The sequence below is a fragment of the Camelus bactrianus genome, chromosome 30 (genome assembly GCF_048773025.1).
Source record: "Camelus bactrianus isolate YW-2024 breed Bactrian camel chromosome 30, ASM4877302v1, whole genome shotgun sequence".
NCBI lineage: Eukaryota > Metazoa > Chordata > Mammalia > Artiodactyla > Camelidae > Camelus > Camelus bactrianus.
Window position 1 is genome coordinate 24,554,549 of NC_133568.1, and position 26,805 is coordinate 24,581,353.

General features: G+C 43.7%; 1 protein-coding gene across 1 annotated transcript in view; it reads right to left on the reverse strand.

The window, feature by feature from the left end:
- The window catches only part of CD226 (CD226 molecule), a 65,655-nt gene that overhangs the window by 20,598 nt on the left and 18,252 nt on the right, over window positions 1–26,805 (reverse strand). Inside the window, exon 4 of the mRNA XM_074355187.1 lies at window positions 5,653–6,000. Within this exon, the coding sequence (XP_074211288.1) occupies window positions 5,653–6,000 (348 nt within the window). The remainder of the gene's footprint in view (window positions 1–5,652; window positions 6,001–26,805) is intronic.

Genomic DNA, 26,805 nt, shown 5'->3' on the forward strand with positions numbered 1-26,805 from the left:
GAAGCGCACACACACTGTTTTGCACTTGGACTCATTAGGCAGGTCTTGCAAACAAGTCATGAATTTTAAGTAGGAGGAAAAGCGGTGAATTTGTCTGAATGTGAATTCCTACCTGTACTCTAACGTCCCCGGGAGAGGACAGTGACGTGAAAACTATTGGAAATTCAGGCTGAGGACAAAGAAAAAGCAGGTCCTGGAATTAGCTGCCTCCTAAAAGCACCAACTTTGTTTACGGTCGTGACAGCAGCTCCCACCCAGCAACGCGCCGTCAAGTCAGCCCAGCGCAGGCTCTTTCGACATTCCCTTCCCTCTGATACTAACGTGTCGTTATTATTACTCAATTCAATAACTTGTTTATCTATACCAACACGGTCCGTATAAAAAAATCACTGCAGGCAAACATCCCAGGACTGTGTGCATTAGGAAAGATGAATAAACCAACATACGGGGCTTATAGAACAGACTGGTTGCTTTTCTTTTTTTTAATTCAATGTCTCGTAAAAGAACCGATGTGGGCAGAGGCAACTGTAAAGATACAACGGCATAAAAGGCTCTGATTGAGTAATCAACTCACTTGTGATGCTGGAAACAGCACGTTTCTGGATACCCAGTTGTCATCCAGAATTTTAAAAACATAACTAAATTGGGCTGAAAATGATAGTTGATCCGCAATAGTAGAGGCTATTTTAACTTGCAGGCAGTGACACCAGTGCTCTGGGATTCTGGTCCTGTGGTTCTGTCACAAAAATGAACGGTCCTGGACATTATTTTCTATGTAGGGAAAGCTAACACAAGGCTGAGGTGCATCGCACTGTCACGGAAACGGACGCATCCGGCACCCAGCGTGTGCCCAGCTCAGACGACCCCCAGGCCTACAATAGTGGCATCTATTGTAATTCATTGAAGTGGGACAGAAGGTTCTGGAATAATGAATCCCTGAAAAAAATTTTTTTGTCTACAACCTCAAACTGTTTAGGAATCCAAACACCTGGGAGCAAACTGATTGAATTTTAGCAGAAACCACAGGCCAAAGAAAGAAATGGAATTTATTTCCCTTCCGCATTATTTTCATAGTCCAACTCAGAAACACAGTCAGTAACCTCCACCGAGCTGTCCACAGGCAAGATTCAGAACCTACAGCATCTCTTCCCCTGTGCAACCTCTTTGTTGACCCCATAACCCACAGAAGAGATGCACGGGAAGGTACTCTTGGCTGTGGTCCCATGACTGCCCAGTGAACACTTCTGTCATCTTCATTTACAAACCCCATCCTCCACGACTCTTGACTAGCAGTTATACACCACTTGTATAAAATACGCAAAACAAGAAAATGAAAGTTAAAAAAGGGAACAGACTTTTTTGAAAGATATATATGTAAACAAAGTTCATGAAAAATTTCTCCCCACACTTTGCAGTTGATCCTCTGAGAGTTTAGGCTTCTTTGATTAGCAATCACTAAACCTCAAAAGTTAAGTGTGGATGAAGAAAATCTAGAAATAATCTACCTAGAAAGCTTTATATATAGAGATTCTATAAATACATAGAAATATTAACACACAGAGTCAGTCAAGAATAATTATCAAGCATATTCTGGAAGGGCACTTTGACAACTCTAACCAGAGATGTCATAACCCTTAATCTCGAGTAATTTCTAATACAAGTGTCTGGACCATTGCAAATAGATGCAGTTGCTGAACGACTCGAGGTATCAATTTCCAAGTTACAAAAGTTCAAGAAATTCAAGGTGCTTAATGGTTCGATGACAGGAAAGCAGTTTGAGCTAATGAAAGAGGATCATGAAGATAGTGAGACCAGCCTGGAACCCTAAAGGAAAGGAGGTAAGTGTGGCGACACTTAGCAAATCGGTTAGGGAGAGGAGAAAGCGGGAATGTGCGAGTGACTGTTGAGCTGGCCACAAGCATAAGCTGACGCTCCAGTCTGACAACATCTCTCTCCCCTTCTCCAGGCTACCTCTGTGCCCAGCCAACTGGGTAGGGGATCTGGGACCCCTCCATCACCAAGCCCTTACATCGGCTTCGGTCCGCACCAGCGCCGAGGAAGCGGCACCTTTTTCTAATTTATCTGCCCAGAGGCGGCACCGTTTTTAATTTGTCTGGAGTGGGCTCCTTTTTGTGGCCAGTTTGTGATGCTGGTAGCCTAGGCTGAGTGCTTAATCATTCACGTACTGACTACTGCAACCAATTCTCAGCTCATTTCCTCTGCCTCAAATTTCCCTTTTTTCAAATTTTATACTGTACTCTTTGACTTACACTTTATTAAATACTACTTTGCCATCTCTGGTCAGGAATCGATAGCGGCTTTCATCGCCCTTATGAGACCCTGAATTTCGCCAGTTACCAGCTAAGCCCGCCTCCTTCTGTGCTAACCCAGAACTCAGAACCTCTGCACCAACCTAATCACTTGCTTGCAGTTACCCACACGCAACCTCTCCGCCCGCACCCCCTGCATATTGCAGAAGCCCCATACTGTCTTGTCTCTTTGCTCTGATCATCAATGCCTTATTTCAAATCGGTGGTTCAGCCGAGTAGCCTCGTTTGTGGGAAAAGACTGGAGAAGGACATGAGTCAACCATATTTTTTAGTATAGTTAAATGCTAGTCTTCTCCAGAAACTTCCTGAGAGGGCTGATTCCATTTCTTTGATCCTCATTCTTTTTGTAATCAATAAACTCAGCTGAAACACTCGTAGTCTGAGCATCATTTAGTTAATATTAAAAGACCTCACGACATCCCTGGTCCCCTGCTGTAAGGGACCTCTGTGCTGGCCAGCCACCCACTGTGCGTCAGGTCCTCCAGGTGTCCCTCTCCCCACCCTAACTGCCCTCCACGGCCCACCCATCTCACCCCACCCACAGGTGGCTCCCTCGCCACTGGAAAAGCAGGCACGCATGTGGGATGCCCCACTTCGGCCCCTGACATTAAATTCACAAACCGACAGAAAAAAAAAAAAAGACCTCACAAATTCTTCCGGTGGAAACTAAAACATTTACCCAATGACTAATGAAAATCCAGAGGATATTAAGAGCCAAAAATAATTTTGGTCACTGTCAGTAAACAAGCATTTTCCCCTGTTCCTTGCCCCTGTGGTCTAGATAAGTTTCAAATTCAGAAGATTCAGCTGGGAATCATTTACACTACTTCCCGGGTCAAAAGCGCGAGGAAGGGGAGACAAGTATTTCTTTCCATTTGGCAAAGAAAGTCAGCAGGAAATCTGGGCTCCGCTCATGCTCTGTCACTTTCTCCGTCTGTTCACAATAATCCCAGGCCTGGGTATATGATGTATTGGTTTTTGACATCATGTCATCTTTGGGTGACCTCTCAGTACCTGGTACTTGTCTGAAGATGAATGCAGGCAGGCGAAATCAGGGGAAGAGCATGTGTGTGCGCACGTGCACAAGTGTGTGTGAAATGAGAGTCCTGAACATCTCCCTCGGACGCTATGAAGGAAGCTGATGGGGGTTAACAAAAGGATGTACAGCAGTTTACAAAGTCTGTGTCACAGTCACCTTTCCCTTGACAGTTGAAATAAATTAAATCAGCTCCGAGTCGTATACCTGTCTCTCTGCTTCAATCCCTGCATCGATTTTTTGACCCAACAGCCTTAAGACTTGAAATAATCAAATCACATCAGAGAAACCCAAGTGATCTATTTTTGCTTCCCATCTGATTTTTTTTATCTTCAATCTTTACTTATAATCACTTTAAAAAGGAATTAAAACAAAACATACAGCCAACAGCTGTCACCGTCCATCAGTGTTAACTTTTTACTAATGGGCCCAGTTGATATTCCTTCAACCTGTCAGTTACGTGGCACAAAGCCATTCTCAGGTGTTCTAAACACTTGACCACTAACAATTCTGACCATTATGCTCAGCTGCCTTCATTTTCGACACTGTTTATAGCTTATGTACAAAGAAAAGAAAGAGCTTTGTGCAAGAAACTTAGCCAGATTTGGACAAGTGAAAGATATTTTTATTAATTAGTAAGAGTTAAATAACTCTGCCTCCTAAAGTCTATTTTCTCTATAAGATGTTTATAATAACTTTTTCAACATATTAGTGGACAAGATCTTATGTCAAATGTGCTTGAAAATGGTTCTTTGTGACATTTTCTGAACAGAACGTCTTCTAACCTTGGTCTTTGAGAGAAGATTAGTGACTGCTTCCATTCTTTCTTTTTCTTTTTCTTTTTTTTTTTTTTGACCAGGTTTTAAAAACACTTCTATAAAGCAAGAGTTTTTTTTTTTTTTTAAGATGAGGAATATTTTCTATATATGTCTGAAGGAATGGATTCAAAATTTAAAATGAAGAATCTCTGTTAATCTTTCTCACCTAAATATTTCCTCCCCACAATATTCCATCAACCCTCTTTTTCTTCAAGTTCTAAGTACCCACTGACATGAAGAGGAACAAAGAACACTTTGATGCGGTCCAAGGTGACCGTGTACAAAAACCTGCTAACCACTGGCAAACGTCCTCCTCGGCACACACGGCTGCTGCGGTGCCAGCAGTGGAGGCCACTGTTCACAAAACCCGCCTTCTTCCTTCCCAGAGCAGGAAGAAATACCAGCTGCGGTGTCAGCTGAGTCTGCGAGGGCGCAGCCAAAGGAAGCCTTGGCTCCAAAAGTCTACACACAAGCCAAGGCCCATGAGTTGGCTGGAAGCACATGAGAAAGAAAGAGAGAAGGAAAGATGGGTGGGTGGATGGATGGATGGATGGATGGATGGATACATGGAAGGAAGGCAAAGAGGGAGGGAAGGAGGCACTGAGAACAAAGTGAAATAAAATTTCGGTCATCGGTAAAAATAAATGATTTTCTCTGACAGGTTCCTCTATAGCGAGAGGGCGCGTCCCAGGCAGGAACAGGAGTCTGAGAGGGCCTTCGCCGCACCCAGTTGGAACACACGCCTCTGTGCAGACTTCTGAACAGGCTTCTCTGTATGTGCACTACGGGAAAAATCACTTTTTCTTCCTCTCACACAGGTTCGGCAGGGCCTGCAACTTATGCAACTTGGGGCTGTGTTAGGATATAGGAGACAAGTTACTAATACAAAACGAGAACCGAGCCTTGGAAGGAGCCTGCTTGGGTGAGGGGCCCTGGAGTCAGTTTCCATGGCTTCAAGGCCAGTCTGCTTCTGCTCCCAGGTCTGAAAACAGCTGAGGGCATCGGAGCTCTGATCTGGCAAAGGAGCAACCACGTTACTGAACGTTTACTAAACGTTACTCAATGCCGATTCTGCAAATACCCATCCAGCACCAGCTTGTTATTGCTGAGGGCTCATGAGGATTATAAAACCTAGTTACCACCATCGAAAAGTTTCACTGTCATTGAAAAATTAGAGATTATACAGTTCAAACTTATAGGGTGTTGCTACCATGTATTTTTCAATCTCACTGATTTTTTTTTTTAATTTTAGGAAAGTGGCAGATCAAAAAAATGGGAAAGCTCTATTATCAGTAAATTGGTGATGGATAGATTAGGAAGATAAACACTCAGTCAGTCACTGACAACTTACCAAATCCACTCATTAAAAATACCGTGAATAATAAAGTCATGAAATAGACAAAAGAAACCAATCCACAGTGGCTGGCTTTTTCCATTTTGACACTGGAAACTATTGTCACCTACTCACCATGGGTTACGGTCAATCTTATCACGAAGGTTTCATTTTCACCGGTGCTGGCTTTGAAGCCACAGCGGTAGAGTCCTGAGTCAGAGGCGGTAACGAGGGGGAAGGTGATAAAGGACCTTCTTGCTCCCTGGCTACAGTTGCTCAGTATCTGTCTTGGGTACTTTGAAGCATAACTTCTTCCTTGGGACAAGTTGCAGCTAGTTAAGAGGTTGATCTGATGGGGCTGGATCTTTTCCCAGGTAACTTCTTGTAACGGCCACTTCATTTGAGGCTGACAGCTGAGTGTGACATTTTTTCCAGGTTCTGAGACCGTCTGGCTATTTGATGGCACAGCTATCTCAAAATTATCTGTAAAGAAGAAGCAAATGATTAAACTTAAGTCCTCAAATTCTTGGATGCAAAAGCAGAAGCTACCCAGGAAGTTCCATCAAAATGGTTGGTGATATTTAACGTAATTTCCCTGATTGTAAATGGTATCTTTATATTTCATGGTTATAAGAAAAAGGCTTTGAAAGAGGCTGGAACATAAATAGAAAACAGGATATGGTCATTCACACACAGTCATTCCTTCAGGTTTTACTTGGTTAACCATGTAACAGGAAACACAATTGAAACCCCTGGAACTTTTCTTGGTAGTGATCATATCAAGAGGCTGAATTTCACAAGACTGTTCTGCGGTAATGCTGGGCTGATGACTCAAACACTTTGAGTGTCTGAGTATCAAATACCCAGATTGTAATCACACTAAGATTTTAATGGTCATAAAAGAGATACCAAATCATTTTCATTGAATACATACATAAATTAATTTTTCACGTATAACAGTGGTCTTATGCATAGATAGAGTAGGGCCCCAAATGTGACATGAATTCCTGGATACCAAGAAAGTCCTCCAGTATTCTGCCATCTTCCTACAACCAGAGCTGGAATATCCAGTACAGAACACTCAGTAAGTCACCACCAGATCTCTAAATCAGTTGTTCTTATGGTGTGGTCTGAGGACCACAGGGAGCTTCTGTATTCCTCTCTGAGAGTTTCAAGATCAATCTTACTTTAAAAGTCATATTAAGATTTAATTTACCTTTTTAACTTTTATCATGTAAGAACATACAGTAGATATTTTCAAGGGCTCTGATGGCTAATGGGATGTGTGCTGGTAAATCCTGGTCTTTTAAATTTTACTCAATTTTAATTCCTAATATAGTATGTATTGATAGTTAATATTACAAATTTTAATTTACAATATAGTAAATATTGATAAACAAAAACTTTTGGGGGTCCTCAATAATTTTTAAGAGAATAAAGGAAAAAAATTCTAAAATTCATACAGAACCACAACAGACCATAAATAGCAAAAACAATCTTGAAAAAGAATAAAGCTGGAGTAATCACATGTCATGATCTCAAACTATTTTACAAAGTTAAAGTAATTCAAACAGTGTGGTACTGGCATAAAAATATAAATACAGACCAATGGAAGAGAATTGAAAGCCCAGAAATAAATCTACATATATATGGTCAACTGATTTTCAACAAGAATGCCAAGAATATACAATGAGGAAAGGATAGTCTCTTTAACAAAAGGCTTCTGCACAGCAAAGGAAACAATCAACAGACCAAAAAAGCAACAGAATAGGAGAAAATATTTGCAAGTCATACATCTGATAAGGGTTAATTTCCAAGATATATAAGGAATTCATACAACTTAGTAGCAAAATTAATTACTTGATTTTAAAAATGTACTAAAGACTTGAATAGATAGTTCCATAATAAGACATACAAATGGCCAACAGATATATGAAAAGATGCTCAGTATCACTAATCATCAGGGAAATGCAAATCAAATGGGATATCAATGAGATATCACCTTACACCTGTTAGGATAAAAGAAAAGGCAGGAAGGCAGGAAGGCAGGGAGGGAGAAAGAAAGAAGGAAGGAAGGAAGGAAGTTGGTAAGGATATGGAGAAATTGTGATATTTGTATACTGTTGGTGAGAATGTAAAATGATGCGGCCTCTATGGAAAACAGAATAGAGTTGCCTTTAAAAAATTAAAAATAGAACTACCATGTGATTCAGCAATCCCCCTTTTGGGTATTCATCCAGAAGGTCTGCAATAAGCATCTCAAAGAGGTAATAATGTTCCTATGTTCACTGCAGCACTATTCACAATAGCCAAGATGTGGAAACAACCTAAATGTCCATCAAAGGATAAGTGGATAAAGAAAATATGGAATATACATACAATGGGATATTATTCAGCCTTAAAAAGAAGGAAATCATGTAATATGAGACAACAGGGATGAACCTGGAGGACCTTATGCTGAGTGAAGTAAGCCACACAGAGAAGGACAAATACTGCAGGATCTCACTTATATGAGGTAACTAAAATAGTCAAGGGGACACTTGTACATTAGAACATAAGCTGGTACAACTACTGTGGAAAACAGTATGGAGGTTCCTCAAAAAATTAAAAATGTAACTACAATATGATCCAGCAATTTCATTTTTGGGTATTTCTACAAAAAAAAAAAAAAAAAAGACACTAATTCAAAAAGATATATGCACCCCAATGTTCATAGCAGCACTATTTACAATAGTCAAGATATGAATGCAAACTAATGTCCACTGATAGATGGATGGATAAAGAAGGTGTTGCAACAACATGGATGGACCTAGAGGGTATTATGCTAAGTGAAATAAGTCAGACAGAGAAAGATAAATACCAAGTGATTTCACTGATATGTGGAATCTAAAAAACAAAACAAATCAACAAACAAAACAAAACAGAAACAGACTTAGAGATACACAGAACAAACTGGTGATCGCCAGAGGGGAAGGGAGTGGGGGGTTAGGTGAAACAAAGTGAATCACAGGTGCAAACTTCCAGTTATAAAATAAATAACAGGGATGCAATATGCAGCACGGGGAATAGTTAATAACATTGTACTAACTTTGTATGGCGACAGGCAGTCCCCTAGACGTATCACGGTGATCAATTCATAATGTATATAAATGTTGAACCATGATGCTGTACACCTGAAACTAATATAATATTGTACATCAACTGTACTTCAACAAATGGACGAGGGAAAGAATAGAGAGAACAGGAGAGGAGAGATTAAGAGAAGGGAAACTACACTTGGAAAAAAAGAAATTTAGTCTAAAATACAATCAGATTTGCTATCTATCTGCATTAAACTACAATACAATGTCTGTAAGAGGCTCATCTCTGCCCAAACCCAGCTGCCTTTCTTCAGCAAGTGGTTCCATGTGTCAAAATATCATTGGAAAGAGGAACCATGCCCTTGCTCGGGCGGGCGTAGCCGACCAGCGCTGGGGCGAGGGCTTCATGGCTGACGTCTTGGGGACAATCTGGATCTCACCAGAACTGCCCAGAAGCAGCCAGGCCGCCTGGTGAGGGAGCTCCGCGGGCCCCACAAGTCCCCTCCTGTGTGTTTTCTGTTCTTCATTTAAAGTGCAGAGAAAAGGTAAAGCGACCGAACAAGATAAAAATGAGCTAAAGGACTGCTTGACAGAAAAGCACAGATAAAGCGGGAAGAATGAGCGCTGTGTCAAGAGATAAGACCACAGGGGACAAAGTCGTCGGGGAAGCGGGCCCAGCAAGGCCATTTGTTTAGAAGAAAGAAGTTACTAGAATCAGGCGGACCTGTCCTGGGTGGCAAATCAGAGATTCGGCCCAGAAGATACATGTTGAGACAGGGTTCGCATCAAGTCTGAGATGCGGTGCCCCTGTCTGAGCGCCGAAGATAAAAGGCTTGCAACTCATCCTGGGCGGACTTGTGACTAAAATCCCGTGGATTCAGAGCAACTGTCGTGTCGCAGGCCCCGCCCAGGGCCCAGGCTGCCCCCAGCAGCTCCGTGGAGCCCCCGGGGCTGGAGAAGGTCTGTGTGAAGAGTGACCAGACCTCCTCACAGCGTAACTTTCCCTCATGGGGTTTAATTGTTTAGAAAAGAATTTTTTTCCCCCAATCTCTCTGTCATGGTACAATAAGAATAATGCTTTTTATTTAAGTCAGTACCATAAGGTTTGCTGAAAAAGTTTAACTTTGGGGCCACGCTGCAATTTCTCCAAACCAGAAAAAGAAATAACTCATGGGTTATAAGAATTGTAAACAGTCTAGTTCTGAGGACTTGTAAAACCAAAAGATGACAGTACCGCTCAAGAGCATTGGCTTGTCTTCTGCTAACATGTTAGCAACTGACTTCTCAGGTTTGGAAATTTAATGTAGAGTTTCTGCAGGGTAGAGTTTTTCAGAAAAAGAATCAAAAGGTTGACACCAACCCCAATCATCCCCTACTAGAGAACAGGGCATGTTGGTGAATTGTCAGACTACACTGAAAGCATTTTGTCTGATACTTTAAACGTTTTTAACATATTTCAAAAGCAGAATAATAAGCCTTGAATGAGTCCTTCCTACGTGCCAGCATTAAATATGTTATGCGTGCTAATACACTGAATCCTCCGACTGAGATGGGGGAGTCTCCCAGCTGGTGGGCGGCACAAAGGGCACCGTCTCTGCAGGGGCTCATGGAGCTGCCCTAAGCCAGGGCCGCCCCACCTCTGGGAAGGGACCACACGTGATACTCGGTTTTCCTCTCCACCCTGCAGCTGGGCTGGATGGCACAGACAGGCTCCCAGGAAGCTCTTGTTTCGAAATATCTTATTTTATGAAGCCTTAAATCCTATAATTAGAAATCGATGTCTTTCCTTGTCCTTGTTAAAATGCACATAACCACCTCAGCTCCTGGCAGGCCCCAGCACATTAGTGTGAAATCGTCCATTAGATTGCTTTCCAAGTGGAAGGAAAGGAGGCAGGTTCCCAGAGGCGAGCGGCCTGGGTCAGACCAGCTACGGCAAAGGACACGGAGAAGAGGCAGGAGCCAGCCTGTCCCAGGCCACGGAGCTCCCTGGGGAGCGAAGGGCAGAGGAGAGAGGGCGCCTGTGAATGCAGGGAAGGGGTGGGGTGGGAGATGGAGGCAGGGAGACAGATTGCAAGCAGGAGGCGGTGATATTTTATCTGCTTTGTCATTCGCGCATTCAGCAGAGACCACTGAGTACTGACACAAGGACAATCAGGCGCGGTTCTGAGTGGGTGGAGGGACGCGTAACCAGGTCACGGCCCAGACAGAGCCTCCAGGAACTGCCCGCTGCAGTCGCGCATCCGCAGGACCCCGTGGGTGGAAAGGCGTGAGTCTGGCTCCCAGCCAGCTAAAAGCCATGCTGCATGCTGACTCTGGGCTCACCAAGGCCTGCCAAGGCTCTCTGAACAAGTGCAAAGTTATTTACCCGGAGAAAATCTGCTGAGGACGAGAAACGCAAGATAGTTGATGAACCAAGCTTTATGCTGTTAGAGCGTCTGCTGTGTGTTCAGTTTCCTCCTCTTCACACATCTTCTACCCATGCGGCTATTTACTGTATTTATTTTAGTATCTACTTTATTACATTTCCTTAGTATTTCCCGTTGGTTTTGTGGAGAACAAATTAAAAGAACTTCTGATAAACGACATATGAAAAGTGGCGAAGAAGCAACTGCTATCATTACAAAAGGGGAAAGAGGGAACGACCCGTGCACACCCCAACAGTGCTTCACACACACGTCATATAAACGCACGTGTGAGGACTTACCTACTTCAAACACCATAGAAAGAAAAGGGGTAATGAAATTAACTGAATTGCAAAACCAAGTCTTTAAAACACACTGCTCAGAAAATCGGGGCTTCACAATTTTTACCAATGTGATTTCTATCCAATTAAAATTTCTGTGAAAAATTGGAAAGCAATGTCTACAAGGTTCTGCAACCTCAAAAGACTGGATCTATGAAACAGAGGGCATTTTATACGAGGGAAAGAGGAACTCGCTGCCCTTTCGTCTCCCTTGGCATTGCAGAAATCTCCAGTCAATAACGGCAACAGCATTTTAAGGGAAGAAAGCTGAAAATCCACTCTTCCCGCTCTCTTTTGAAAAATCTGAATATAAGCCCTGTTTAACCCAGGAAGATGCCCTATGCTGTATTCGGCAGTCATTGAGGAAGGCTAGGGTTTCCCGCGGGACTTAGACTTCCAGACGTCCGTGTCCTCTGTAAGGGAGAAAGGCAACTGATGACGGGGGAGAACGGCGAGACCTGGTCCCCCGCCTGGGTCTCTCCACGCAGTGAGCCCCAAGCAGCCCCCGCACTGTCGGGAATGCTGGCATGTTGAAGGGGCGGGGCTTGACGTGGACACTGGCACCTGCTGTGCGCGCTCCATGCAGAGTCCCCAGGATCCCTCTGCCCTCTGGGGACACACCAACCCGTGTGCTTCTCCCGAACACCAGCACCGGCTGCTTTTCACTGGGGAGTGCCCAGGCGGCTGGAAGCTGCTTTGCCTGGGAGGTTACACCCCCACAGGGACCCTCACCCAGTGACCAACGAGGTGGGCCCCTGCCCCCCATCAGGACAACCTCAGCATCTCCTCCACAGGAGCGAAAGGGAACCTCCTTGGACTTCACCCAGCCTCCCTCCTGCCTGATCCCAGCTCCCGAATGGGCTCTCCTGGAAGCACCTCCCATCCCGTCCCTGTCACGCCAATCCTCTGCTCGGGGACTGCAGGCTGCGGCAGACACAGTGCTGAAACCTGACCGAACTTGACTGGGGTCTGGAATTTGAGCTGACTCCAGCGTGCGGGGAGAAGTTGCCGAAACGTCTTCTTGGGAAAGTTGGCAGGAGCCGATGAAAACGCTCGTTTGCTGTTGGATCTCCTCTCCCCTTCGAGGCCCAGCTCGCCTGACTCCTACCCGAGGATGCGCTCACCCCTCACGGCCTCGGAGCCACACAGCTCCTACTCTCTTTCCTCACGTCCACTGAACTGTGTATAACAAACTCCTACACTTGCAAAATATGAACTGCTGGGTTTCCTATTTTCGTGGATGTGTCCTGCTTTTTTTCTCAATTATGCTGAGCCCCTTGGAGGCAGCTCATCTTTGAAATATTTGCTCGTTGCTCATTACTCCACCAGGTTCCACAAGTTTTCAGGGTAACTGTACCAGAATTGTACTCATTTTAATGTCTGGAAACACCTTACATAATGTCTGACACATAGTTGATAATCAGTAAGTGTTTGCTAATTCATTTCCTTCGTCTGTAGGAGTGAAGCACGTTGTTGAAGAAACCTGCAATCTGCACAAGAGAATGACTTTTCAACCAACAGAATGAAAACACGAGACTGATTTCCCAGAGGTTTCCCTGTGTTTCTTCAACTGGACTATTCGGGAATGATCTCTCTAATTCTGGCCCTTCTGCCCTCCACTTCACACGGCATCCGGAACTAAGAGTGTATACCTCCAGGAGAACGGATGCATGTGACTGAGGAGATAAACACGCTTAAATGATTTGTTATTGTCATGGATCACAGATCAGATTATTTTGCCACTCAAGTTTCTCATTTCTCAAAGTGGCAAAAGGACTGGCTTGGCCACAACCGAAAAACAAAACAAAAAAATTCTTATTTTCCAAAGTGGAAAACTGCCTGAAGCAACTCCAGAATTCCATTAGTCTATGTTTATGCATTAATGTGTAAATATTCAAAAAAACCAAAAGTAGATCACCTTAGACCAAAATCGGTAAACCTATGTCTGTCTTGCTCTCAGAACGTGTACCATTAAATTCCAAGAGTGGGGTCAGTGCCAGTGGCAGGTCAGCATCAATGGTGCTTGAGAAGGAGGTGGATATGGTCCCTTTGCCAGCACAGATTTCAGAGGCAGGAGGAGCCACTGTGGATAGAAGACACTTCTCCAGGGCTCAGGCTCCCAGTCACTTGCTCAGCCTGCATGTCACTGAACAAAGGACCGGCCCAAGGCAAACAGGAGAAGCCTCAGACAGGCTAAGAGGGTTACAGACCCTCCCACAGGAAGAAAAGGCAAGGAAAGAAGATACTTCTTATTAAAGCGTTGGGAGAAGAAATGGGCATCCACGCCTTCTCTATAGTTCCTACTGCTCGGGATGAAGGTTCTGAAAACAAAGTCAGTTGGGGAATTTGCCACCACTGCTATTAGACACATTTCCAAAATTTGGAAAGCTGTCATACTGTGATCATATTTTTTTAGCATTATTTCCGAGCAATGATCAAAAGTGTCCATTATTTATAATAGTGTCCCAGAGTCTGGTTTGTAAATATGTCAAAATATGTCATGAGGTAGAAGTTTTCTGGCTCTGAAATCCAACCTTTCTACAAAAATATTCCATATAACACATTCAAAACAGCTCCGGGGCCCTGAGTGTGTTAGGTGAGCAGGTGTTAAGACATCTTGAAAGAAACCTTCCTGAGCCCCTCAAGGAGCCTGATGAGATCTTGGACTGTTTTCAGTTAACCACCTCATTTTAGTGCTGCTGGCAATGGGGGCAAGAATCGAGGGAGCTGATTTCAAGTTCATTATCCCTACAAGAAATGAAACTCATGGTGTGCACCCTACATCAGTATCCTCACTGTGTTCATGGACCAGGGCAAAGTATTTCTTTTTTAATTTTGATTTGAACCTGTGGTTGGCGGTTCCCGGTGATGACTCTTTTAGTCTCCAGTTTTCTCACTGCTGACTAGACTTGTGCCCCTTCTAATTGAGAATGACAACCAAAACCATTTCAGTTGCATTCAGCTGTCATTTTGTTACTCCCAATAAAACAGGAATGTTCATGCTCTAAAGCAGCTAACACACAAATAACCATCAATCGAGGACCTGTTATATGTAAGACGATGTTTTGAGTTCTGGGCCAAAACCTAACAACCTTCAAAGGAATTACAATCAATAACGCAAGAAGTCTTGACTCACCTGGAAGTAAACTGGCACAAGAAAAATTACACAAGGTATTTCTGAAATCTTTTAGCACATCCTGACATTTCTAGGAATTCTGTCCCTGGCCGGTTTAAATCGGGAAGATTTCACCTTAAAGCATTAGAACTTCACCAGGAGCTGTTCATTCTGAAAACAGCATCGTTGATGACAATGCCACTCAGGGTAACCGCGTCTTCAACGACATGTGGAATTGTGGTTCACAGTGATTCTAAGTGGAGTGGAGATATCTGACCACTTTATTTTGTCTTCCCACATAATAAAGCCTGAACACTTATGTATTAACACAGAGGCTATCTTACTATAAATTAGTTTCTTGTTACTACTCCTTGAGATTACACTTAGAGCATTATGACTAATCTTTTGAAATTGTATGTGTAGGCAGTTTTTATTATCTATGAACATGATTCCAGAATAGTAAGAGGGATTTACTATGAAAGGGAACATTGGATCTGATAGGGCTTGGATCACTGCTACTCCCTTAATCTCTCAGTGGTGGGATAAGTGGAGGAATACAGGCCTGTCAAGGCAGTAGTGACCTTAGTGAGTGACCACAGAGCACGTGTGATGTACTTCAACCTCGTCAATGGCTCCACTGCTCATGTCACTCAGCAGCCCCCAGGTGCTCTCTCTTGCACCGTGCGTGGCTCTCTGTTTGCTAGAATTCATCTAAGAGCCACATTAAACTTGTAATTACTGGAAGCAAAGATGAGCTAGAAAAAAGAAACAGAATTCTTTTTCAGATTACAGTTAGTTCTCAAACACTGAAGCGAGGTCAGGAAGCACTTAGATAAATATGCCTCTTAAGATGTTGCCGCGTGTCGTTCTAAATGCAGAAACTAATTGAAGTGGTTAGTTTTGAACTATCTAAACTCTGCTCTTGCCATCTCCCTGGCTTTTCTATCTTGTAAACTCTTTCTCTAAATGAGGGATGACTTCTATTCCCCTGCATGGCACACACTTCCCTCCAAAGTCTGCAATTTAATTTCCACCTCCATAATTTTAAATATTTTAAAGTCATCATTTTACACTCTCCATTTTCCTCTAAAATTGACTTCAGTAATGGCTTCCTAAGTGTAATTATCTTGGTATTACGCTTAACACATGTAAGGGTTTGCCTTTCAAAAACAAAAAGCTGTAAAATTGGGAGATCGGAGCTAATCACAGGATGAGTCAGGGCCGGGGGGGGGGCGGTAATTTGAAAAAACCCTAATGTTCTTCCATCGAGGTCATAAGGTTTATCACAGTTATGCTATTTCATTGCTGAGGGACACTGTGCAGAGTAACAGGAGAATGAAGCATCGTTCTTTGCCTGTCGATAGATTGAGCTGTATTCAACAGCAAACGTGATTTCCTCACGGGCTTAAAGGAGGCATCTAAGGGATGGATGCATATAAAGAAATTGCAGACAGCTTAAGTAACCAGAGATAACCACCAAAAATGATGATTTGTGATACATCACAAATAAAACCAAAAAGCCTCACTACATATTTCAGGAAAAGATTAATTTAGTGCATAGTGACTTAAAAAAATCATATAAGACAAATAAAACAAAACCAATTTTAAGTAACAGAACTTAAGAATACTCTAGCCCGAGGGGGCTAGTTTAGTATGAGCTGACCATCCACCCATCCCCACTTCCCCTCTCCTCAGATAGTTCAACTCTGAAAATGAAATATATTTTCTGAAAAAATTAAAAATGAAAGGTAAAAAAATTAGGCTGTCAGACTAATCTGTAGGAAATAAAATGTTTTCCGGAAAGCTATGACGCACGACATCTATCGTCTCAACTAGAAGCAGTGACATGTTTGATTCACGGAGTAATGCAAAAAGTGTATCTTCTTGATTTTTTTTAGACAAGAGTCGAACCACAAAATAATATTTTCTAATGAGTCACTCCCGGGGAACGAGAGGTCCAGCTTCACCTTCTGTAATGAGCAAATGATTCATCAGCTGAAGCCCAAGCCTACTAGGGGCATGAGCCACACTTTCAGTGCCTTCTGCGTATGACAGGGCACCAGGGAGGACTTGGACGCTCAGCATGTGGACCCAAGGAGCATCTGTTATAGTCTCGGTTTTGCTTTAGAAGATACTGAAATGACAGTATGACTCTCTGCAGGTAATTGCACTGTGCGTGGCTGTTTGCTAGGACCTCTGTGGACCTCTGGACCTCTGTGACATGGGGTCCTTCTGATGGTCTCCATCTTGGTGAATGCATCTCCACACGCCCTGTCACCTGACGAGAAGCCGGCCTTAATCTTCCCCCATCTGCTCCTTTAATCTAACTCACCTCCAAGGCCTGTCACTCCCTAAAAGCCTTAAACTGCCCCCTTCTCTGCCTTCCCCTCTTGCGTGTTCTTACCACCACCGCTGTCATCATCCCCAAACTACCCTTGCCCTGGGCTGTGGCAATAGGCCCACTTAGCTTCCATCCATCCCCCTATACCGTCGGAGCAATCCTGGTAACACACAAATCTAGCCCTGCAAACCCCTAGCTTAAAATTCGTCAATGCTCCCCCAAAAGGCTTTATGGTAAAATTCAAACACTGTAGCACATACTATAGGGCCTAACAGAGTTGGCCCTGGTTTTGCCAACCTTCAACTTTGGTCCATCACTTACGCAAAGGGCTGACTCTGGGTCCCCCGAGCCACCGCACACACTTGGCCTCGCCTCTGAACCCCAGACGAGGTTACTCCCTCCCTCAGCCCCAGCCCTCCTCCCTTTCTACCCCTGCCTGCTGCCTCTGGCCTCTGGGGTCTACGGAGATTCTCCTGTTAAGCTTTTCTGTGTCTCTCCTCCTCCTCCAGCTACATTAGACCAGCCTCCCCAATTTACGGCCATATTTCAACCTGCCTTTGCCTCTTCACTCACACTGCTGCCCCTCAGATATGCTACTTACATAGCTGTTGGCTTTTTAAAGTAAAGCAGAAGGACTTAACATGTTTTCTTACCCAATTTTGTCCTGGGGTTTGAGTTCACTTTCCCAAATTGTTGCCTTTATCTCTCTCTCATCATTCAGAACCTCAGGGAAGCCCTGAGTTTTGTATATAAACATTTCTTTAATTCCTCACAGAACTTTTTGGCAAAAAAAGTCATTGAAAATGATCAGATCCACTGATCACTGTGCTTTGAGAGCACAGGGGAAGGTTTGGTGGGAAAAAAAAAAGTAGCTTGGATTCACTCTAAAAAGGAGAAGTGCTTGATAACTGCCAAGAGCCCCTGGATTCAAACCCTGAGGATGGCCTGGCCCCTTGGATGTACACTTAGGCTTAATTTCACAGAATGAACGTTTGGGGCAAAGGAGTGATTCTTCAGGAGAGTGAGTTGGTTGCTGTCCTCTGTGTGGACACAGGAAGCAATGAGCAGAGGCAGGAGGCAGAGGAGAGCCTGTCCAAAGACTAGAAACTGAAAGATGAAGGAGAAATCACGTAGCTGCTGGAGGATACGGCGGCCAAAATGAGAGAAAAGAGCCACAGAGAGAGAAACGTCAAACACACAAAAAGGTTAATGCTTTAAACCATATATATTTTGACAGCAGCGGCGTCAACCACTGCCTCAAATGAGTCCCGCACACGCTCCCAGCTTGGCTGCTGCTTCGCTTCTCAAGGACAACCAAACACTGGCCGCGGCCTGCCCATCATGCCCAAGGCAAGGAAGCGCACTGGAGACACTGGGGCAAGTCAAACATTCCAAAACACTGTTGGGGGAAATCTTTTCAAACACAGGAGAGAAAAAATTGACCTTTTATGTGACTAAAATAGAATATCTAACATATTTTAAAAGAAACCATGAACCAGGGAATTTTATATAAGACAAAACATTCCATTTCCACCGCCATATTTAAAGAGTCAACCAGAAGGCAGATAAAACCCTTCAAACAATGTCTGGTAGCAAAAGAAAAGCCATGACTCTGCTTTCTGAAAGAACTGAAGGCGGAAAGATGATCCTCATTTTAAGAAGAAATAAATGGTGAAGAGACAAAGCATAGTATCTCTGTGGGAAGTAAATGGCATTCTGCAAAGCATATTTTCATCTTATTCTGCTGAACAATGCAGGGCAGGACCATCGAGTCTAACGAAAAAGAATCATTTATCGCGCCCGATATGTAAGTACCAGTAACAAGATACGTAATTTGCTGAGTAGAACCAGACACGTATGAAGAGTTTAAAAATTCAGTTCTTTCAAAAAATAGTGTCAGTGAGTTACCCTGAGAAACAGGAAGCATCCTCTCACTTTCTTCTGTCCTGTTCTCACTCCTTCCTCACTGGCTCAAACCACACACTGGAGAACACTGACGATCTTCGCTTTTTGCTCTCCCTCCACTGGTTCTGATCAAAGCTGCCCCCGTCTCTCTGCCCTAAATATTATCAACCTTCACGTCATGTGTTTTGACACACAGGACTTTCCCACAGAAAACACACTCCTGTTACTTTCAAATGTCCACTCAGATACGAGACAAAGGAACGTCCGGTGCAGTGTGCAATGTAGCCCTTACTGTCCTACTGATGCACCCCTCTCTTCATTTGTTACATTATTTGAAAAATCTTGGCTCTTCTCTTAATTTTCATAAGAGATACGTCCTGTTTGGGTTGGTTTGAGTGGTGTGTGCATATAGAGGTTGAAAACAAGCTTCCATTTCTGCCTTTGGATGACTACGCTGAGGAGGCGCCTTACTGGTTTTATTGCCCATCATTACCAGTTACATTAAACATAAGAAATCCCCCATAATAAATGACCAGTTATCACTCACTAAATGAGGCACAAAGGTATATACAAAGATGGAAAAGTAAACATTCAGAAGGTTTTCATAACAACATTGGAGATGTGGCAAGAATACTGCAAAATTTTACATTTGTTCTAACTAAAGAGAAGAAATGTTATTTTTCAAATACAGGCCTAATGAGGAATGAGAAACCATTTCACCGTCAAGACGAAAGGCCCCGAGTGCTTGCTGAGCGTCTATGACAGTTTACACGAAACACAGACTGGGGTAACAGGCACAGTCCGTGTTGAAGAGCCCAAGGCCCGACCTGGAAGTGCCGGGCGTCAGCAGGCACCCAGACTCATCTCTGCACTCATCCCATGAAGTCAGAAAACCGAGACCTAGGCCAAACTGAGGACACGCCGTGCCGAGAACAAATGCCTGGGAGCGAGCCTTCAGAGCCCACCCAGTTCCACCCCAAATGGGGTGAAAGGGAGAGATGATCGAGGCATTGAGAGTAGTTTTGAAGCAGAAATGTGGAAATGAAACAGTGAAATACAACATCATGTTGGAGAGGAGGGGTCAGGTTGCAGGAAGACAAGACTGGAGGACGACGGGCTGGGAGACACAGGAGGACTGCGGCTTCGACTGATTAGAATCCACCAAACACGTGACTTTTCAAGTCTCTTCGCAGCAACTGCCAAAATGTTCTCCCTCATCCTTGCTTGGCCCCGTCAGCTCCGGCCTTTTTAAAAATTTGCTGTTCCCTAGTGAAGTCTCTACCCACTTCCTGACCTGGGAGCTGACCAACAGTAATCCAAAACTTCCTCTCCACATACCTTGGGGGCCTAACAAAGACTGAAGGGGATTAATGGGAAACTTGCAAGACAGTGACAAGTTTGATATAAATGACACCTCTGATTCAGGGTGGAAAGAGGATAATCAACAGAAATCGATGGAGATTGTGCCTTTGGACAAGAGAAAATGTTTCTAGAAGATAGTGCAGCATCATTCATAAAAGGACAGCAGACACAGAAATCATCTAAATAGGCAAGTACTACAGGAACCTCAAAGGTTTACAATGTGAGCACTGCTTCCTGGGCTGTTCTCGAGACCTTCTGGCCAATGTTGGAAAATTAGGAGGAAAATACTATACAAAATGGAGCAGACTGAAAAATTAAACTGGTGGCCTCCTTACATTTAGCTACAGCTCTATCTTGAATCCCCCTCTGAAAAAGCTCTAGGCCCACTGCACTTGGGTTGAACATATAACTGGTCTCTGAATCTACAGGAAATAAAAGTACACTGAAATTTATATCACAGTGTGAAATGGAATAGATACATACGTTATGCACTTCGAAGCACCTGTCATGATCAAAATGACTAAAGGCAATTTTAACTAGAAAACAAAGTAAAAAAAAAAAAATCGTTGGAAATTATGCACAATTACAAGCTGAAACGACAATAAAATGAACATTTTCTGGTTACAAAAGACACAGTTGAAAGGGTAAAAAAATGCCCAAAGGAACCCCAAGACTACTGAAAAACTTTTTTTTATAAGTCCCGGGCAGGTTAAGTGCTGCAGATCAAAAGGGCGAGGTGCTGAAAACAAAAGCCCTTATGGCCAGACTGGCAGAGTGGAGGAGCTGCCTCACTCTGGGATGAAGGTTTCGCCAAAAAAGCAAAAGACCATTCAACTGGGAGAGGGTGAAGCCCAGAGGTACAAATGAGTAACTGGGCCAAAAGGGCATTTGAAAAACACCTTGCAAAAGACTACAAAATAAATGCCAAAAAGGTTTTAGATACATTAGAGAGAGAAAGTGAATGAGAGAAATTTTTTAACATTTTTTAATTGAGTTATAGTCATTTTACAATGCTGTGTCAAATTCCAGCGTAGAGCACAATTTTTCAGTTATACATGGACATACATATATTCATTGTCACATTGCTTTCTCTGTGAGCTACCACAAGATTGTGTATATATTTCCCTGTGCTATACAGTACAATCTTGTTTATCTATTCTACATATGCCTGTCAGTATCTACAAATTTTGAACTCCCAGTCTGTCCCTTCCCACCTCCCTCCCCCAAGAGAAATTTGATAGCATTTGAAAATAGCACATACAGCAAAAGTTTTTCAGAGAATAAAGAGAATGAGAATAAGGATGCTTAAGGACTCAACTGGTTCCATCTTTATGGAGCAAACTCTTAGGGATTTTCCACAATTTCCCATTAGAACAGAGAGGTCACATGTTACTCCAAAGAAATGATGAGCGCTCGACCTAACTCAGGAACTGGACAAAAACGTTCTCCCCAGGAAGAGGGAACCTGCAGTCAAGTTTCTCTGCAGATGCTAGATGCCCACTTGTTTCCAAAACTTGCACCTGATATTTACGAATGGCTGCCATGTTGCAGAACAAGTATGTTTCCAACGGACACCATCCAACAGAGGAACCCTAGATAGGTCAAGAGATGAACTCCACAGAGGCTCACTCCCGTCTAGAAAGCTGGGAGCACGTGCTGGAGCAGATATGAACTCGGACGGGCACTGCAGTGCGATCTCTGCAAAAGGAACACCTAGTGCACCTGGAACTTCCTCAGTAGACAGTGCTGTGGTAAGGAGAGCCAGTGGACGCAACGCAGTAAGATTTCCCAGACTCCTTTCCCCACTTTCTGTCCACAGATACCGCAAAGCCATATTCCCCTTTCCAAGCTGGCTCCTTTCCTGTCTGCCTACCGTTCAGAAACTGTGCCATTCTGAATTTCTCTCCCCTCACCCACTCGTGCTGCCAGCTGCTGGCTCCTGTCAATCCTGCCTCCTCCATACCTCTCCGTCCCACTGCCCTGCACTAGTCCAGTCCCATTCCCTCCCGCCCGTGTCACTGAAACAGCCTCCTACCCTGCTCCCGCCAGTCTCACTTCCACACAAACTGCTCTTCACAGTGCAGTGGATCTAATCTCTCTCCGCAGTCAAACCCTTCCGTAACGTCCCAGTCCCCAGCACAGAACCACTCACTGCGTGGCCCCTGCTTGCCTCTCCCTTTGACCTGTCCCTGTCCCTACCTCATCTTTTACCTTCCAGGGTCATGGGCCCCCACCTCGAACACCTCACATCCTCTCTTTGTTCTCTGGACCTTTGCCCACGCTGTTCCTCCTGCTCCCTCTCTGGCCAACTCCTACTCCTCCCCTAGTGGTCAGACACCCCTCTACACACGTTGAACAATGAGGAAAGACAACGGTCAAGGGTTCCGGTGGCTTCCCTTTGGCATTTATCACACTGTGATATAGTACTATCTACTTCTCTCCCCAACTAGTACATACTCGGAGGAGGGCAGGAGCTATGTTGTCTCACTCACTGTAATATCTCAGGTTCCCGACGGAGTACCTGGCAACCGGGAGTCGCTTACTGTGTGTCTGTGAAGATACCCCTGACAGAACAAGAATCCAGTTTTTTAGGGAGCAGGGAAAGGGAATCCAATGCAACCAACTGTGTACCAGGACCCTCCTAGGACCTTGCACACATTATCTCATTAATTCCTCAAGCTTGCCCATAAGGTATATATTATTATTTCCATTCCATAGGTAAATAAACTGAAGTTCAAAAAAAAATGTGAAGGAACTTTGCAAATGTCACAGGACTAGTAGGAAGAAGGGCAGAACCAGAATGCAAAGTTCTTTATCAACAAATCCACTTTTTTCTTACTGTCAAGAAGACAAAAGCAAAGCAAAAGATAGCAAGAATTTCTCTAAAAAGGAAATTGTTAACAGTGAAATCTCCCATGAATTAATCCTGTAACCAAACTCACAATTATGTCTCTAATACATATTATCTTTATATTAAATTGTGGTAAAATACGTATAACATGAAATTTACCACCTTAACCATCTTTAAGCATACAGTTCTGCAGTGTTAGTACATCCACATCATTGTGCAACCAATCCTCAAAACTCTTCTCATCTTGCAGAACTGAAACTCTGCATTACACCCATTAAACAACTCCCAGCCCCCTCCCCGGCCCCCAACCCTGACAACCACCATTCTGCTTTCTGTTTCAATGAGTGTGACAGCTCTAGGTATCTCATAAAAGCGGGATCGTGCAGTGTTTGTCCTTTTGTGACTGACTGACTTCACTTAGAATCATAGCCTCCAGGTTCATCCATGTAACAGCATGTGACAGAATTTCCTTCCTATTTTAAGGCTAAATAGGTATTCATTGGGTGTCTTTACCACATGTTGTTTATCCATTCATCCCTCGATGACACTAAACCATTCTAGTAATAACCAGCTAGTTGGGGTGAGTTACCAGGGTATCTCAGCAAGCTGTGAAATATGCAGAAAAGCGGTTGGATACATTTAAATAAATGCCCACTGGAAAGAATATGTTTCAGGAAAAAAAATCTCTTCCACTTTTCTTTCAGAATGAAAGGAACAAATAAATAATTTGGGGGAAAAAACTACACCAAAAATACTTTAAATTATATTGTATAAGTACAATGGGCTATAAATCTCTGTTTAGCACCCAGGGGATTACTTTACACTCCCTGGAAGGTGTTCAGAAGGGGTGGCCCTGCTCCACTTAGTTGTGTTTGGAATAAACACCTTTTCCCACTCACTGATTAGCGGTTACTGCTGTTGATTTTCTGTGGGCGCATCATTCCCTTCCCTTAGCCCTCATCCTGTGCTGTTTTGTGAGCCAAGTCTCCTAAATGCAAAGCACTGTGTCCAGCACCGTTGGGGTCATGGAGAGGGGACAGGATATGGTCTTCAACGGAGAGATCTGGGGCTTTTGGTGGGAGGCAGTGAAGAAACTGACCTGGTAACCCTAGGTGGAATATAGAAAAAAGAACACCCATTCAATTTAAAAGTAGTTGCAAACAACATCTAGGGAGGCGGAGAAGGAGAGAGCGCTTTCCATTTCAGGGACGGGACGGGGCGAGGCTTCTTTAGCTGTTCCCTGAAGGATGAGCAGGCTATGGAGTGACAGACTATTTAAGGGAAAGAAAAGGCACAAAGACACTGAATTCAGAAACACAGAGGACATTTAGGGAACGAAAACTTAACCCACTCTCGGGTACACAAGGGGACAAGTTTAGAATGTACACAGGGCCAAATCTTGAAGGTCTTGATTGGCACTTTTCAGGATTTAGAATTAACTGAGTAGATGAGGATTGGAACATCAGATTCCCAGAGGATCCAGGGAGGTAACAGAAATGACTGAAGCCCGAATGTAGAAGAATAAGGCATGGTGTGGATTGTGGGGAACTTGAGAAAAATGTGTAATTCACAAAAAGGCAGCTGCTACTCTGAACAGAGAATGCTCCCAAGCAGGAAAGTCAAGTCAATATAAAAAGTCTGTCCAGATATTTATGAGTGTCTCCAGATTTCTGAAAATATGCTGGGAAAACGGAGTGGATCTTAGTAGTAGGTCTCAGTTTGCAAAGTGCGGTGTGGGTAGTGAGGCATCTCCCCGTCTACTAACATTCCTCTCATCTTGGCTTTCTTCATGACATGTCCCCTTAACATTGTTTCACCAAGTCACACTTATGAGCTAAATTTCTGTTCTCCCTACACTCTACACAGTTTGTCCTTCACTTTCTGTTTTCATGTATTTTCAAAATTTTGTATTAAAAATACTATCTACTTCATAGGGTTATTGTGAGCATTAAGTGAAAGGATCTAATTACATGCCTAGGGCCACCACGTAATAAACATTCAAGAAACCATAGTTATTTATGCACAAGATCACTAGCCAAAGCCCTGTGTGCACACTCACGCACACCCTGACTCCGCCATACTCACATCTCCAACCCAAGTTCTCCCTTGGGCTCTGACTCAAAACTCCTCCTGCCCAGCCAGCATCACCGGGATGCCGTGAACTAGGTGATGCACCCCGCTTCCCGCCCGGACAGTCCTCTCATGCCATCCACCCCAGTTCAGGAAATGACAGCACCATCTGCCCAGTGTCACAGGTGAAAACCTGGCACCGCTCCTGAATCCTCCTGCTTCACACCCAACATTCAGTTCAGAACGAAATCCTCTCCTTTCTCAACTCTTCTTCTCTGTAATCTATCATGGGGCCCATTCGCAGAAATGTGGAGGCTGAGCAGACTGCATGCCTCATCTGGGGGTGACGAGAGGAAGGAGGTCGGCACCCCTCATCTGCATGCAGCGCACAGACAACTGGGGCGTCGATCTTGTATTTCTGGGAAGTTGATGGGCTGCAGTACTCAGATCAGACTTTCAGGTAAAAGTCGCCAGATGATGAATAAACTTTTAAAAAAATACACAGAGGTGAGAAATAATAGTGCTTTGCAACATAGGCTGAGACATGGATGAGATACTTATTTTGAAAGTCTAACCACTTAAATGAGAAGATGAAAGAAAAGAAGGTATAAAGGATGATGTCTCTGGCTTTGAGACGCGAGGATACTGACTCAAATGAGAAAGACTGGGAATAGAAAAGATTGGTGGGGTGGGATTTATATTTTAGAAATGTAGATATTTCCATCGCTAGTAAAATATTAGGCTCCATTATTATTAGCACTAAACCTCCCATTAAAAACTAAATGTGCATGCTAAACGATTTAAAATATCTTAAAAGCATCCCATTTCTGACAACACAGGAGACACCAAGAGCAATCTAAGAGGAAGTGAGAAACCAGGCAGGTAAGAACTTTGAAATAAGCCACCCTTGCCCTGAGTGCACCTGACCAATCCAGGCAAACCTGAGCTCTGATTTTGAGCCTCACACAACACAAGTGAAATGGGTGTCAAGGCCCAGGGTCGACCTGCGGTGGGGAGTTGTTGAGACGTCTGAGGGTAAGGATGAACCGAAAATAAACCTGCCCTGATCCACATCCCTAGGAGACTACGGGAAAAAAAGAGAAAAACCCTTGAATAGTTGTAAGCACAAGTCAGTTCTCACGTGAATTTAGTCAATTCCCAAAACACGCGTGCTGCATAAAGCCCAAGTTCAAAGTAATCCAAGACAATTCCTCTGTGAACGAAGGTCCCTTTATTGTAGGCCTCAGAGAACTCCCAGAAATGCTTTTTGAAGAGCTGGGAGCAGCACACAGTCAAAATAGTTTAAAAAAAAACAAACAAACAAACAAACAAACAAAAAAACCCCAAGAACATAAGGAAATAAAGCAGTGAGAGGAGGAATCAGCAGCAGAGGGAAAACACAGCAGTACTAGAGCCGTCTGATGTTAGAATATCAGACACGGATTATAAACCCACCGTGCGCACCTGTTCTGGGCGAGAAGGGAGGGGTGTGGGTTGAAAAGAAAAAATTAGGATAAAGAGACCACGAGGAGCAGGAGTGGCCAGTGACCAAAGTCCCAGCAAAGCAAGTGGGCAGGGAACACGGTGTTCCAGCGACTTTTGAGCCCACGTCCTGGCAGCTGTAACAGGTTTTAAATGTAAGTTCCGAATCTTTGGGAGGGGAAGAAATCTAAATAATGAAAAGTACACTAGAAAGAAAATCTATCTTGAATACACCCCCCCCCCCCGCTTCATCCCCACTTGTGCTGCCTTCATTTAATTCTTCTCCTCTCTTGCCTGACTTGCTGCAGCGGTCTCTGTGGTGCTTTGCCGGTGCTCTGC